The sequence below is a fragment of the Prosopis cineraria genome, unplaced genomic scaffold (genome assembly GCF_029017545.1).
Source record: "Prosopis cineraria cultivar Desert tree isolate PC_DT_omini unplaced genomic scaffold, ASM2901754v1 PC2, whole genome shotgun sequence".
NCBI classification, from domain to species: domain Eukaryota; kingdom Viridiplantae; phylum Streptophyta; class Magnoliopsida; order Fabales; family Fabaceae; genus Prosopis; species Prosopis cineraria.
In genome coordinates this window covers 3,307,123-3,324,387 of record NW_026555333.1, presented here as the reverse complement: position 1 = coordinate 3,324,387, position 17,265 = coordinate 3,307,123, and the positions used below count along the sequence as shown (strand labels likewise).

At 33.1% G+C, this 17,265-nt stretch overlaps 1 protein-coding gene across 1 annotated transcript; it reads left to right on the top strand.

Moving 5' to 3' along the window:
- Positions 1-8,361: 8,361 nt before the first annotated feature.
- Positions 8,362-10,053, top strand: LOC129303828 (protein NODULATION SIGNALING PATHWAY 2-like). Its single transcript, XM_054943368.1, has one exon. The coding sequence runs from the start codon at positions 8,432-8,434 to the stop codon at positions 9,908-9,910; it is 1,479 nt and encodes a 492-aa protein (XP_054799343.1). The 5' UTR covers positions 8,362-8,431; the 3' UTR covers positions 9,911-10,053.
- Positions 10,054-17,265: the final 7,212 nt, after the last annotated feature.

The window sequence follows — 17,265 nt, the reverse complement described above, 5'->3', positions numbered from 1 at the left end:
CTGGACTTTTCTCTTGCTTGCTTCAAACTACAAATCTCATCAGGTATTTGTTATTGCTTTTGGAAGATGAAGTTAGAATTGTTTTAGTTTCTTTTTTTTTTAAGTCTACAAATTCACTACATTTAGTCAGTAAAAACTACCATCACCAATGGCTATTGCCACCACTCATCATAGCCCACCACCAGCTTCCATTGTTAATTAGTTGCAATTAGTAGTTATTGTCAATCTCTATTGATGGCAACTGCCATTGATTACCACTAATTAACCACCTCTAGCCATGTTTTTGATAGTATTTTTTTAACATGTGGGCAAGATCATACCTAGTCTTTTATTTGCCTCCCATGAATCCGTCACTAACTGAGCTACAAACATTAAGGTTGATTTTGAATAGATGGATTTAAACTTTAGATTTAAAATCTCATATTTTAAATTTTTTATTTGAATAATGTAAATTTTTAAAAGAAGAAAAGAGATAAGTTGGAATTCAAAGCAAAAATCAATGTTTGCAAGTGACTGTTTATTTCTATTCTTCAATATTGATTTGAAAAGATCAAGAGAGATTGAGGGCCTCTTTAATTTTTGTTCTTATTTTTTGTTTTTAAAATTGGTTTGTAATATAGTTTTTAAAATTATTTTTAAAACAAAATAAAATTAAAAATTGTTTGGTTATGTTAATTAAAAAATATTTTTAAAATTAAAAAATAGACTAATAATGATAGTTATATGTAGTTAATGGTGTTAATTAATAATAAAAATTGATTAAGATAACTATAATTTTTAATAATTAAATTTAATGTATTTTAGAAATAAGACAAATAAAATGAAAAAAACTTAAAATTGTTTTTCTTAAATCAAAAAAATTAAAATAATTTTAGAAATAACTAAATAAAAACATTTATTCAAACAAATTTTTATATTTTTATATTTTCAAAAATAAAAAAAAGTTTTCAAAGACAGAAAACAAACAAGCTCTGAGTGTCTGAAATTTTAAATCATTAATGTACAAAGAGAATTTGAAATTATAAATGAATTGTGGTAAGAATTATAGCTAAATTTAAATTAAATTCACATATATAAATCTTTTATGTGTGTCTGTGTATATATGTAAATGAGAGATTTGTTTCAAATTCAAATATTTATTGATTTAAACATAACATAAAAAAATTACGATTAAAATCTACTCGGGGGATTTCATCTAACGTGACTTCTATACACACATGCATGAAAGTTACAGAACAATTGAAAGGCATTGTATCTGTTAGACGACATCCTTGTTGAAGCATCATTCGATCTCAAAAATTCGTTAAATAAAGGTTAGCAAAATGCATTCAATTGTCATGTAAGCGCGCGTGCACAGATGTATATAGAGAGAGAGAGAGAAAAAGGGGGGGGGTTAAAATATATCATAACAACTGTCGGCAAAATCGAAACAAGTCTAATGGAATCGATCAACATAGGTGAATCAAAATAGTTTGGATTTGGATTTACGACTTGGCTGTATGATTGGGGCACCATGAAGCGGAATTGCAGCAATTTTACTAATTGGAATTGGAAAGTTAATGGATTCATAAATCTTAATTATTTCTTTTGGGTGTCAATAACACAGTTTTATTAATTTCTCAATAAGCAGATCCCCCGGGGTGCCTGTGTTAATTCTTACGGTACGCCTCACGCCTCTTCACCGTATTTAGAGGCTCTTTTCTACAGTAAAATTATTCCACATACACCATCGAGCACATTCCTTCCTTAAATTGTAGGAGTAATTTACGACATCTAAATGTCTTTTCGGGAATTTAAAACAGCCATGCGTCCTTGCAAGTAGACACAATTTAATATTCCCCAGAAACTAATAAATAACAAAGACAGTAACAAAATCAGACCTATGATTAGGGGCTGAAGCTTTGGCAAGATCTGCGCCCGTGTTAGCGAAAGGTCAATTTACTTAATGTGAACAGATTGAAGTGTTCCCATCGTATCTCTCTTCACAATCCCTTCCGTTAATTAAAATCATTCATTGTTGATTGTTTCTGCCTCCACAATGTAACCGTCCCTTTCTATATGTGCCTCCCAATAGTAGAAGCATATTAAGCAATCATTCATTCCAAAATTATTCATCTCTCTGCGGAGCTATTAATTACCATTCCAGTCTTTTTGCTAGCAACTATTTATATTTAATTAAAAGAGCAATGATACGAAGATAACAATTAGGTCACTGCGAGTCCGTTGCAGCCTTCTTGGGCAAGCCGATAGATGGATTCTAATTCCCTCCATATATTAAATCAAGCTTTTGATCAGCCAATGGAACGAGCGGCGAATCAGGGAGGATCTTCCAGGTCGTGGAGATTTGTCCACGTGCACCAATCGCATACAGCTAAAGCAGACATTCCCAGTTTGATGACGTGGCACCAAGTGAACTCAGCGTTTGGGTAACGCAGACACAGCCACACAGGTAAATATTTGTTTAACGGCGGTATTTTTTTTTTTTTGGTCGAAAATAGAAATGTAAAGGCACTAGCTAAAACCACACCTTGCTTGCACGTAAAGCCCAACTTATGTCCAAAGGTCTAACAACATTTTCATTTAATTCACTTTAAATAGGGTGCAGATTAGTGGCACGTGGATCACACTTGCAGGACTTTTGAAAAATACTTGCAAAAGCCTAGAGCAAAAACTCCCTGTGGCTCATTCTCATTACCAAATAAAAATAAAAAAGCTTCCAAAAAAACCCTAAATCCACATAACTTGCAAAACTCCGCCCGACCCGTCTTCAACCTCACCTGAGCTAAAGTTTCTCCAACTTATTTGTGAAAGTAACCTGAAAATACATAAAAAATAAAAAAAATTAAATTTTATTAATGAATTAAGAAAAATTTTCCTATTAACATTAATCAAAAATCTATTAATCAATTAGAGTCATTTTTTTTTAAAATAGGATTGCTCTTGAATCAATACTTCCATGAAAGTAAATTAAAAATACATAAAAAATTTAAAAATTAAATTAAATCTCATTAAATACTCCCATAAAAGTAGATTAAAAATACATAAAAAAATAGAAAAATAAATCAAATTTCATTAATGAATCAAGAGAAATTTTTATAGTAATAATAGCTAAAATCTATTAATCAATGATGGATAATTTTTTTGGACCAATCAAATTGAAGTTACAAAATTTATTTATATATATATATATATATATATGATGATATTGATATTGATATTTGATGATTTTCTCACTATACAAGATTTGGAAAGTTAACTGAAAATTTTAATGTTCAAATTTATGAACATTTCTTTTATTATATATATATATATATATATATAAATTTAATTTAATTTTACTCGACGTGAGGTTTCTTAAAAGCACTCGAGTCTACTGACACAAGTATACATTCTGAAGGATTGGGTCGACCGAACGTTTCCCAGATAATTAACATCCAATAATAACAACCATCTTGGGTGCTCATCACGCTTGCTCCCATTGGCCATTGTACCTTATGTAAAGTAAAAATTATCATGGCTTCTTCGCAAGTACATGGTTGTTATCGGTGTTGCTTAATTATCTTTCTTTTTCTACAAAATAACGGTTTAGTTGGCCAATATTACTACGGCGAGGGACCAGATAAGCCAAACGATTGTCATCAATCAATACCCACGCATGCGCGCGCGCGCATATATATATATATATATATATAAAAACTGAAGTGATTGTACATTTGTAATTAATGTTTATTTTGAACGATGAGGTGCAATACTTTTATAATTTTCTTGGAAAATGACTCGGAGATCTCAAAAGTTTTAATTTGCCAGCAGTTAAAGTCCTGTATTTACAACCAAATAAATCTCATACATGTAACTATCTAAATTTATTCGTTGAAATATATTTTTAGTTTCCTAATTTTATATAAAATTTTAATTTAATCTCTTAATTTTATAAAATATTTTTTCAATCCTTTAATCCCAATACTTTTTAGTTTTAAATGATTATTTTTGTGTCAATCATTGTTATTAAAAAAAATAAACTTGATATGTCAACATTGCTAATCTTTTGTCAATATTTAAAAGTTTAATGTAAAATTTTATTATGATGAAACTAACAGTGTTGGGATTAAAAGAACTAAAAAAAAACTTTATAAAATTGATGTATTAAAATAAAAAAATATTGTGTAAAGTTAAAGAATTAAAAATATATTTTATAACCAAATTTATATTTACAATTTATTTTTTAATAAAAATTTATTGAGACCCAGCAGTTATCCATTAATTGAGATCTTGAGATTTAATTATCATTCCCCGTATATCTATAGTGCATAATGCATTATATTGCAATGATCATTTTAGTTATACGCAAATATTAAAATCCTCCCAATGTGGAATTCAATTATTATCACTGGTCTCTCCTTCGGCTTTCTAGTATGGCATGCTCTTGGGGAACATTTCATGATGCTTTGGGTTTGAAATTTTGTAAAAATAAGTTAAATGATAATTTAAATCTTAAGCTATAAGCCCATGGATATTAAACTTTAAACTTGTATTTGATACAATTTGAATATTGAATAATTAAATTTATGACAATCTCAACCTTATTGTTAATTTAGAGTTAACGTAAGTGATTTTATATAGTGGGGCCCAGATTCGGTTTGGATGCTCATCATTGTGATGAGATCTGAACCATCCAGATGATCTAAATTTAAACCATTATTATATAATATATTTGTTAAAATACAAATTTATAAAAATTATAAAATAATTTTAATAATTTTTTTATTTTTAATATGGTCTAAATTTAATTTAAAGAGTTCAATTTAATATTAATATTTTTTATAATTAATATATATTGATTATCTGGATGTACTCTACACAGTTTAGATTTAATCTGGTGTTAATTTTGAACTGTGCAGAGTATATTTGGATAATAAATATATAGTAATTATAAAAATTTTGATATTAAATTAGACTTTTTAAATTAAATCTAGATTATATTAAAAATAAAAAATTTATTAAAATTATTTTATAATTTTTATAAATATTTATTTTAAAAAATATAATATATAATAATGATTTAAATTTGAATCATCTTGATCAAAATTTAGATGATTTGGATTTTATCACGGTGATGACCATCAAACTCCTCCCAAACCCCCTTCACCTTATCTACATCATCGTCACTGTTGTCATTGATGAATCATCGTTCTACACTTCTACTCCAAGCCAGGAATGGTACATGATCCATTCTCCGAGCACTGATGCTTGGTTCCACACCGAGTGCGAGCACATAGCTCATGCTTCTCTGTCTTTCTTTTTCTCTTCCAAGCTTCAGGACTTGAACTGCGAACTCTTGCTACAGATGGCATGAGCTCGCGAACCGGATGCCTTTCATGGCCTCTCAAGTGGCTAACAGTGAATCGAATTCCCTAAGCCTTTTCTAGGCTGTTTCTGATACTCCGTGGCAGCATACACCTAACCACTTCTTGAGCAACTAAGACTGCTTTGGTTGTCAGCAAGAAGTTATTTTGTTTGCCCAAATTCTTCAACCCAAAGTGGCAGAGGAAGTGGGTCGGATCCGATATCCTGTGAGGTCGATGATTCAATCCTTTTACAAATACAACGGTGGTGTTTCCGTCCAAGGTCGCTTCATACGCCACCGGCCACCTCGTCCCACGACTGAGCAGTCCGATTAACCAGTGAATCCCAACTCGACGGCTACAGCTGAGTAGTTCGTCTGGGGAATTGGGCACCTCATGATGGATTTGAACTCATCGTAGTTGTCCGTGGACAGCACCGGCTGATTTAGAACGTCGGCGAGCTCGTTATTAACTTCACCGGACCGTTGAAGAAGAGCTTGTAGCATACACACACCATATCAGGGCTCTGCCAGAGAAATTTGTTAATCACCATTAAATCAAAACCAATCTTCAACACGGGCATCGAGGGGCGTGGGGACAGAAAGAAACGAAATTAACGGTGGGCCGCACTCTGCAAAAATAACAGACGGGAACTTTGAATTAATGGCGCGATTGAGATTTTCCCAAATTTAATTGTTGTAAAATGTATTAAATATGAGTTTAACAACCTATACTTTAAAAATTAAATTATCATTTAATCCTAGTAAAAAAAAAAGAGTTTGGAGTTCATTTCTTAGCTCGTCATCACCATCATCAATATTTTAAATTTGAACTCTATCAATAGTAAAAAAAAAATTACGTCACCAAATAATGTACAATATAATGCAATTATACAAATGATAGCAATCAAACATTTAAATCATTTTGAGATACTGTAGGGGCGGTCTCGATGACCTGTCCTAATCAATGAAACCGTAATACGGTATATATTAAAATCATCACTAGAGAGTAAAATAGGTTGGGAAAAATAAGAGTTAGGCTTCAATTAATTGAACTAATGGTAATTAGGTTAATTTTTTTCAAAAAAAATTTAAATATGGATTTAGACAGTCTAAGAATTTCAATTACGATTACAATTTAAGAGTTATATATGAAAATTGAATATCTTATTATTTATAAATAAAACTTGAAGTTTCAATTATTTAAATCAATATTTTTAATTTATTCGTTAGAAAATTTTATCTGAAATCTAATTGTTATTCTCCTGACATTTTTCAACGATACATGTTGGGAATAATTTAAATCTTATATATTTTGTACAAGTACTAAAAATAGAATCATGGATATTTAGGTCCAGTGAAAGATGTTAACATTCATTTTGACTTAAATTACACTCCTCCTGTTAAAAGATGTAAGATATTTTTAACCGAATCTCATCTGTTAATAAAGTAGTTATTTACTTTCAAACTAACCTTATTTTTTCATATTTACACCTATTAAATACCCTACAATAAATATAAAGTCATTTATTAATAAAAGTATTTTTGAAGAAAAGGTAATGATTACATCTCAAAAGACTAAAAATGTCTTATATTTTTAAATATCCAACTTTTTAAAAAATACCTTATATTTTTTAACGAAAGGGGTAAGATATTTTTGGGATATATTCTTTGACATCTTAAAATATAAAATACTTTTATAAAAATAAGATTTTATTAATAATATTTTTTTAATAATATTTTTTTATTATATTCTCTTAAATATTCTTTCATAAATGGAATCCAAAATGAAGGATATTTTTTTTAGAAAAAATAAAGTTGTAAAATTTGTGTTTAATGAACTTTATTATTGTGTACTATTTTGTCTAAAATATCTCATAATTTAAAAGAGAGAAGGTACTCCCTTTTAATAAAATATTAATAAAACTTATTAAATATATTTTATAACTTTATTTTTTAGCAAAATGTTCTTAATTTAATACTCCAATTATGAAAGAATATTAAAAAGAGAGAATATATGAGAAGTGTAATATTAAACAAGTATCATTAATTAATTTTATTTTTATTAAAGTATTTTATATTTTGAAATATCAAATCTTTTATGAAAATAGTTTATAATTTGGGATGGAAGCAGTGCTTTATAATTAACATAACAGACCAATATTTTAATTTTCAGACGTATAAATGGACCTTGGATAGAAGTACACAAGAGTGCAATAAAAAAATAAGATCAATTATTGCTGAAGTTAGAGAAAAATACCAGAAATAAGCAGTGACATCAACATTATTGTACTAAGGAAGAGCCATAACGTAAAAGATAACTCTTGTTCGCAACGCTTTTCGTTTTCCACTACTGAGCTTTCACATTGATGATTTCTATACAGAGGTGGCCAATATCCTACTCTTTTAAATTAAGATCTTGAGTGTCCATCTAATCACTTCAGCTTTAATTTGTATTGATATTTTGATTTTTGTTTCTTATTTTTTTTAACGCTTGTAAATTTATGAGCCATCAGTTACATATACGCCTTAATTAGATCAGATGCAACAGCTTCCAGAGTCAATGGAGTTAAACTTAAATGAATATATACATAATGAATGTACAATGTAATATATCCAGCAAGGATATTCAATAGAATAATAAAAGAGGAAGGAACTAAACCAATTATATATAATTAAGGAGTAGATTGAGATGTGAACTTATTTACAGTTAAACACAAGGGCGTCTGACTAAAAAGCTGCATATATAGGCGTGATTTGTTCAAAGTTGAGATGATCAACGAGGCCATTACATATAGTAAAGGGATGTAAACCATCTGTGTCATTGCAAACCCTTATTAAATATACTGTTGTTAATATTTTTTTTCAATTTTTTTTTAAGCAAAAGACACCACAACCATTGATTTTAATATTAATTGAAGGTTTAATCACAAAGCAGCTCTCCCTCTCTCCCCACCACCCAACCCCTCACTATAAATCTCAAACTCTTGCAAACCACTGCATCACATAATTAACCTCTCTCATCAAACTAATCGACTCCAGCTTTTATAACAAACTCTGTCCCTCTCTCTGTCTCTCTCTCAGCTCAGTATGGCCATGCCGATGCCTATTGACATGTATGCCATCCCTGAGCTCGACTTTTCCGACTACACCGCCACTACTTCTTCCGACGACGACCATTGTAATTACTGGAACCACTGGTCCCCTGTCGTCAACTGGGACGCCTTCACATGTGGGCCCGGACACGACGGCTTCCATGACCTGATGGAAACCATGATGGACGACGCAGCCGCGGTAATGAGCCCCGGAACGGATCACGGAGTGGAAGAGGGAGGGTGCAGCAACTCCGCTTCTACGACGGAGCTAACCGTGGCTGACGAGGAATTGAACGGTTTGGAGGATTTCAAGGGTCTGAGACTGGTGCACCTCCTGATGGCGGCTGCCGAGGCTCTCACCGGTGTCAACAACAGCCGCGATCTGGCTATGGTGATATTGGTTCGGCTCAAGGAGTTGGTGTCGCCCACCCACGGAACCAACATGGAGAGGCTAGCAGCGTACTTTACGGACGCCTTGAGGGGCTTAGTAGAAGGATCGCACGGCACCAAGCATTTGAATTGGACTGCCAACAGCGGCGACGAGAATCGTCATCAGACCGACATGCTGGCCGCCTTCCAGCTCCTTCAGGACATGTCACCGCACGTCAAATTCGCCCACTTCACTGCCAATCAGGCCATCCTGGAGGCGGTGGCCCAGGACAGGCGGGTCCACATCGTCGACTACGACATCATGGAGGGGACGCAATGGGCCTCCCTGATGCAGGCGCTGGCCTCCCGCAAGGACGGTCCACACATCAGGATCACTGCTATCTCCAGGACGGGAAGTGCTAGGAGATCAATCGCTACCGTCCAAGAGACGGGTCGTCGTTTGACCGCCTTCGCCGCTTCCATCGGCCAACCATTCTCGTTTCACCAATGCAGGCTCGACTCCGACGAAACGTTCCGACCCTCCGCCGTGAAATTGGTGCGGGGGGAGGCGGTGGTCTTCAACTGCATGCTCCACCTGCCCCACCAGAGCTACCGGGCACCCGAATCCGTGGAGTCGTTTCTGAGGGGGGCGGCGGCGCTGAAGACGAGAGTGGTGACGGTAGTGGAAGAGGAGGGAGGGCCGACGGGGAAAGAAGTGGGGTTCGTGGGGAGGTTCATGGACAGGCTGCATCATTATTCGGCGGTGTACGATTCGCTGGAGGCGGGGTTTCCGATGCAGGGTCGGGCGAGGGCGTTGGTGGAGCGGGTGTTCTTGGGGCCCCGAATAGCGGCGTCGCTGGCCCGGATATACAGAATGGGAGTGGTACAGGAGAGAGAAAGGGGGTCGTGGGGAGAGTGGTTGGGTGAGGAGGGGTTCAGGGGAGTGGACATAAGCTTCGCGAATCACTGTCAGGCGAAGCTATTGCTGGGTTTATTCAACGACGGGTACGGAGTGGAGGAGATGGGCAGTAAAAACAAGTTGGTATTGAGTTGGAAATCCCGGCGATTGCTTTCCGCTTCTGTTTGGTGTCCGTTTGTAAATTAAACCCCACGCAAAAGCTTCTTCACTCCATCGCCTTGCCTTTTTGCTCTTGTGCCCAAATTTTGTACCCACTATGACTACCAAATGCAAATCATCATCCATATGCACATCTTAATCACTCTTCCATAAACCCTGTAATTATTCCAGCTGACTGTTTTATCTTCGTGTTTTACATTACAAGCGGACGGAGTTTTATCATCATTCCGATTCACCAATCATGGCACTGGATTTGCAAATAATCAGAGCCTCCCTTGCAATTCTATGGACGGGAAATACTATGAATTGCAGACGAAAGAAAGACATGTTTTTCATTACAAAAAATTTACAAAAGTTGGGTATTTGGCCTCATCAGAGCCAGTACATTTACAAACATGCTTACAAATTGCCTATTAATAATATATATATATATATATATATATTTGGCGAATGCCTATCAATAATATTTTATTGACAAAATTTTGAGATGTTCCGAGCGTCAAGGTGGTTTACGTCCTACATCATTCACGTCCTTTTGGAAATATATCTCCCAAGGAAATTATATGTTTTTTGTTGCAATTTGAATCCGTCAAAACGTCGCAGATGAAAGCTTCTGGCTCTTTTTCCAGAACTTTTTCCCTCTATCTCTCAAGTTTCACCTCTCTCACAATATTCCTTATATTTTTTCTGTATTACTGTATTTATTTGTTTTTGAATATATAAAAAAAATGGATTGATTAATGTGAATCCAATGAAAGTATATAACAGATATAATCATGTTACATCGAATTTAATTCTTTGATGTGTAAATGAAGTTAGGTTCATGAGTATTATGCAATACATTCTTAACTAACATAGTCTGTTAATGTGTGTAATAGTAGTCATGATAAGTAACTGTTACTGTAATGCTAATAATCGCAAGTACACTGAATTTTTGACATGTTGTAGTGGAACAAAATTTGTCCCCAGGAATGATATGAAATTAAATTTTGAAGTTACACTGGGTATATAACATTATCAACAAAATATGCAATTCACTTCAAATATCTTAGAATTAGCACAAAACCAATTGTAATTGATTGGAGTATATTGAAACTCGAATATTAAAAAGTAAATATTGGTGGGGGTTGGTGTCACATCCGATCCCTCTCTCCCATTTGATGGTCTAATGAGGAAGATTCCTGAGAATATATGTACCCTTACGTCTCGCAGTTTTGGATGCGTATGCCAAGTAGTTAACGTGATACCATAAGTTCAGATGCGTACTCTCGAAAACAAACACATATTCTATCGCATTCTAGTCTATTAATTTAATCTTCTGGGGTCACAAACCAACGCTTCCTTGTTTTCTCTGCTGCAGGTTACTGTAACGCCAAGCAGAATAATTATCGTCTCCGACAATAGAAGCTCAGAAATATGGCATCTACGCACCCACTTGTGTCACTCACATTCTTTTACTATATGTATAACTGCTTTTTAAGTACAGTGAATCGGTTTTCTTGTCTCTATGGAGCCTGAAGCTACGTATACACACACAACATTTCCTGCACTAAAAACAAACTCATCATTGGTTAGCTAACAGGGAGTTGGCTTTCCTCCACCGCAGATCCGGGCCATTAAATTTGATTTAATGATTTTAAAAAATATAGATTAATCTATATCGTTAAAATTTAATTTAAACAATTACACTATGTTTGGGATATTTTTTTTTAAGGGAGAATGGAATGGAGTGAAATGACTAAAAGACATAAGCCACTATTTATGAGTTTTTTTTTTTTTAAAGAACGATGGAATTGCAAGGAAGGGTCTCTAAAGCCCTCATTTATTATCTATAGTTCAATATTTTTTATCTCCCAAATTGGGGAATTAAGGATGGAGTAACACAGTATAATTATTTTATTTATAAAATTATCCCCAACCTCCTATTCTCATAAAAAACCTCATTTGTTATTTTTCTTTTTCAACCATCTCTCTTACCTCTTATGAGGGTTGCCCATGCATAAGGTTAGGTCAGGCATCATCCTAGCCCGATGTGCACTTGGGCACCAAGCTAACTCGATTGACATGAAAAATATTTTTGCATGTATTTTTTGAAATATATATATATATATAAGTTTTTCTTGAAAAATATTATTATTATTATTATTATTATTATTATTATTATTTAAAATATATTCTTCATAAAACTAATATTAAAATTAAAATTATTTTTTTAAAATTTCAAATGAACAACAATTACCAATTATTTTTACATAATAATAAGTTAAAAATAAATTTTAAATTTTGAAAAAGATTTAAAAAATTGTAATGATAAAAAATGCCAAAAAGATTACAAAAATAACATAATTCATAATAACTTTAATAAAAAATAATGCCACAAGATAAATATTATTTACAAAAAAATAAAAAAAAAGCTTACACATGTTCGGGCAAGGCTAGGCTGATCGAGCATTTAGACATAGTGCATAGCCCTATCATTTGCCATATCTCTCTCGCTCTTGCCATCTCTTTCTGTTGTGTCTTTTAACACTACTACTTTGTTGTGTTTTCCTCTTGTGTAACATGAATGTTTGCTTAACTAATTCTATTACTTGTTTTCTTTTTTTATTCTTAATTCTTAAGCATCTTGTTTAACAATTAATTTCAATTATTATTATTATTTTTGTTGCATAAACATTATAGTTACTTTATGGGCATAAATATTATAGTCATGTGGGTAATATTAGAAGAAAAAAGTTTTAAATCATTCCGTTCCATTCATTTTATAATAACTCTCAAACAATGATCATGTAAAATCATTCTTTTTCCTCATAAAACTCCCAAACAATGAAAACTTTTGTTATATGCTGCTCCATTCTATTAATGACCGACCGTTTCTTTTCATTCAATTATAAACTTTCAAACGCACTCTTAAGATTTGTAGTAGAAGAAAAATGAAATGGAGAGTAAACCAAATGTCCGGCAACATCATAAGGACATCAATTCCATTTGCAAAATATATATAATTGAGCAGTTTAATCAACTGAAGAAGATATATACGTTTTTTTTTTTGAAGTATTATATTTAACTGATGGCAGGGTATACGCACAATATACCGTGATTGCTGAATTAAACTAATGGAATTCTTAGGTGATATTCTCCCGCGGGGCCCGGAAAATGATGGGGGCGACTAATTGAATTAATTCCTAAGGGCAGTCTAATAAAATACAAAATGAATTTTGATAAGGACATGTATATATAGTTTTAATTAGATGCGAAGAAGTTCAACTAGTGTAGTGAAGGAAAATGATGGATACAGAAGAGAATAACCATATAGGTTTCGGCGCGCCAAGCTAGCTGGTTAGCTTGTCAGTACCTCGTATATGGAATATGTGTGTGCGTGTGTGCGTGTGTAGAGGTGACCCTTCTCCCAATCCATTGATAGCTTTTGAAAAACGTATAGCATTTGATGGCCTTTTCCTGTTCCCAAGCATCACAGTTGTGCAAGTGATGATGTTGCTGCCTAGGCTCTTTCTTCATATTCTTTCTGTTATCGGTTCTCAGTCATGTCATATACTATATGTGTGTACTCGTGCATGCAAATGCCCGTAAAGAGTTTTTTTTTTTTTTTTTAATATGACTATGTAACCATATGAGATTCCAGTACTGTTGGATTGCATCTAATTAGGAATTACTCAGGACGTTTAGCCACTTTTTACATTCATACGAACTTTTTTATAACCCTCCCAATGCCTTCAAAGAGTTTTTGTAAAATCTTTTTTTTTCAATTAATTTTAATTCAGAATATAAGCAAGCTAGCATTTGAAAATATTTTTTAATTTTACCTATTATATTTATTAACATGGATTTCTATGTTTATTATAAATTTATGATTTTTTTCTCACTCATCATAAATTGGGGTCAAAATTAAAAAATAATATATATATATATATATATAGTTAATTATGAGAAAATTTCTTATTGACATTCAGATTATTTTTTAAAATTATTTACATTTTAGACCGAGAAGGGAGAGTGGCTCCGAGCTAGAAGTCAGGTTGACATCTATATGCATGTGAATTTTTTTTTTTAACCATTTTTGTTTAACTTGAGCTTTTATTTTGGGTACTCCAAAGTCCAAACTATATCTCTTGATTTGACGATGGGAATAAAACAGATGAAGGTTCTATAAGACTCTAGAGGAAAGAGAAGAAAGTGAAAAGTATAATTCTGATCTCGTATTGATTAGTAAGGAGGTACAATATGTATACACATAATTGAGTCAGTTTACTGAACTAACTAAAATGATTACAATGACAGCAACACAACTAAATGCTCAACTAAGTTACACGTGGTATAAATCTCATTATATTCTAATAGCCTCCCGCAAACTTAAGGGTCTTGAACCCGAAGTTTGGATTTCAAAAATTCAAACCGTGAGTTGGACAGAGGTTTTGTAAACAAATCTACAACCTGATGAGTAGAAGGAACATGTTAAACAAGAAGCTGATTCTGAAGTACATGTTCACAAATAAAAAAGAGATCAAGTTCCATGTGCTTTGTTTTGTGATGCAAAACAAGATTTCAAAAGAGTAGAACAATACTCAAATTATCATAGAGAATTAGTAGAGGACAACAAGAATGGAGAACCTTTATTTCAGAAAGCAAACTCTGAAGCCAGAGGAGTTCAGCAGTAACATGAGCAAAACTTTTATACTCTACTTCAATACTGGAACGAGATAAAAGGGGTTACTTTTTAGTAGTTCAAGAAACAAGATTGCCACCAAAAAACACATAAAAACGAAATGTAGAATGTTGATCATCAATGTCACAAAAGGCAAGCAAATCAAGAGTTGAACACTTAGAGAAAACCAAACCATGATTGATTGTGCCACGAATATATCTAAGTATTCTTTTGACAGCTTGCCAATGACTTACCTTTGGATTACTCATGTACTAACAGACTTTGTTAACACTAAAAGAAATCTTTGCTCTGGTGATTGTAACATACTACAAACCACCAATAATAGAATGATACAGTTGAGCATTAGGAAAAATGGTAGCATCAAAATGGGACAGTTTAACAGTTGTAGTCAAGGGTGTGACAACACCTTTAGAGTGAAGCGTGTCAGCTCTTGTAAGAAGATCATGAATGTATTTGAGTTGAGACAAAGTTAATAGACCAACAGTAGGACATTTAACCTCAATGCCCAAAAAATAATGCAAATCACCAAGATCTTTCAAGGCAAATTTAATTATCATTAAGCCACTTTTTAAGACGATCAAATATAGTAGGAGGAGTGCTAATGATTAAGATGTTGTCAACATAGACTAGAATGTAAGTAGTATCTTGAGAAGAGTGATGAATAAAAAAAGATGCATCACACTTATTGGATACAAAACCAAATTGTTGTAGAGCTGAGGCTAGTCGTTGAAACCAAGCTCTTGGAGCTTGTTTCAATCCATAGAGACTTCTATGTAACTTGTACACCAAAGATGGATTAGAAGACTTAAAACCAAGAGGTTGTCTCATATACACTTCTTCATCAAGTGCACTATTTAAGAAAGCATTATTCACATCAAGTTGTGAAATTGACTAGGAATTATGTGAGGCCAAGGTCAAAACAATACAAATGGTAATGGGTTTAACAACAGGAGAAAATGTTTCATTGTAATCAAAATCATGAGTTTGATGAAACCCTTTTGCAACTAAGCATGCCTTATGCTTATTCAACATATCATCAAAATTTTGAACCTATTTACAGCCGATCACAAGTATGTTAAAAGGAGGGGAAACAAGAGTCTAAGTATTATTTTTCAAAAGGGCAGTGTATTCATCAATCATAGCTTAGCGCCAATAAGGGATTTTGAGGGCTTCAAAAGGGTCTGTGGGAATGAGTTGAGACTGTGTAATGGTTATTGAGAGTAATTTAGGCTTATGAATACCATTGAAATTTATTTTTGATCCAATCTTGTCCCTCAACTATTTTATTGAATTTAGTGCTTTTCTCCATTAGTTGCCTAAAACGTTGACTATTAAATATAAAGTTGAGAAAAGAATTTTAAAAATTAAAGAATCAATTTTATTCCTAAAGTGTTTCACCAGGAACACTCAACACCATTGTATGAAAAATTGAACCGTACCGGTCAAGTCAACCCGTGAACCAATGACTCAACCTCTCCACCGATTCAGTTTTTATCTTGACCCAGTTAACGAGTGACTTAGTATGACCCGACCAACCCGACATCAAGTCGGTGTAAACTGGATAACTCGATGGGTTAGGTGGGTCAATTGGGTCACTTATTTTGCCCTTCAAAAACCCCAAAAATTTCTATTTTGCCCTTTAAAATATGATGTTTTAAGGTTTTTTTTAAAAGAAAAAATTGAAAAAGCAAAAGGGAAAAAAGGCTTCGCTGATTTTGTTTTTAAATTCTGAAATCAATCGATCAAACCCTACCCCTACCAGCTCTAAAAACTGATCTCTAGCCCTAGCTCAAATCGAACCTCACCTGTTGGTCATCAACCATTATCATTGCCCGTTCTACTATTGTTGCTCTTCTAGGCTCCTCGCTTTCCTAGTTTGAACTCTATCTCTCTCGTTGTATAGCAGAAGTGAAAAACTTGCTATATAGCTGAGTTGTAGAACTTACCATGATCGTGATGCATAACTCATGTCGCTCTCAGCTATCCTCTCTCTTGTCGTGAAGTAAAACTTGCCGTGAAGCCGAACTCATCATAACGTTGCTATCCTCTATCTCTCTCAATGAATCTCTTTGTTATCTAGTTATTAGTTTTCTAATTGCTATGCCTATTCCTTCTCTACATTTTTAATTTAGAATAAGTGATTTCTTCATTATTTGCTGTTATTAATTTGTCTATTATTGCTTAGCATTTCTGATTGTTTTTGTTTATTGTTATTTTTTATTATTGTTAGTCTTTTGTGGTTATATTTTTATAATCATTGTTATATTGATATTTTATATTAGAGATTAATCTTGAATTTGGTTAAATATTTTTATAATTAATATCTTTTTATTTAAATTATATTATTTTAATCATAACCGACTTGACCTCTAGTTGAACCGCTAACCAGTGATTCAATGCCTTGATCGATTCAATGATCAATCCAATTTTAAGTACCTTGCTCAACGCGATGAAATCTTTTGTGGAACCAATCATGCCTAAACCTTTTCTCTTTTTTTCCTTTAGCTCAACGTTACTGGGCCTGTTTGAATACCCATTGAGAATCAATTCTGAGATCAAAATTATGGCTTTGCAAAAGTTTATCCAAACACCCTCATTTTATAAAACTTCATTTGGTTTAGGAAATTCCATTTTAGAAGAGTTGAAATTTCTTCCATTTGCAAAACTCCATTTGGCTCATTTTCTTATATCATTTATT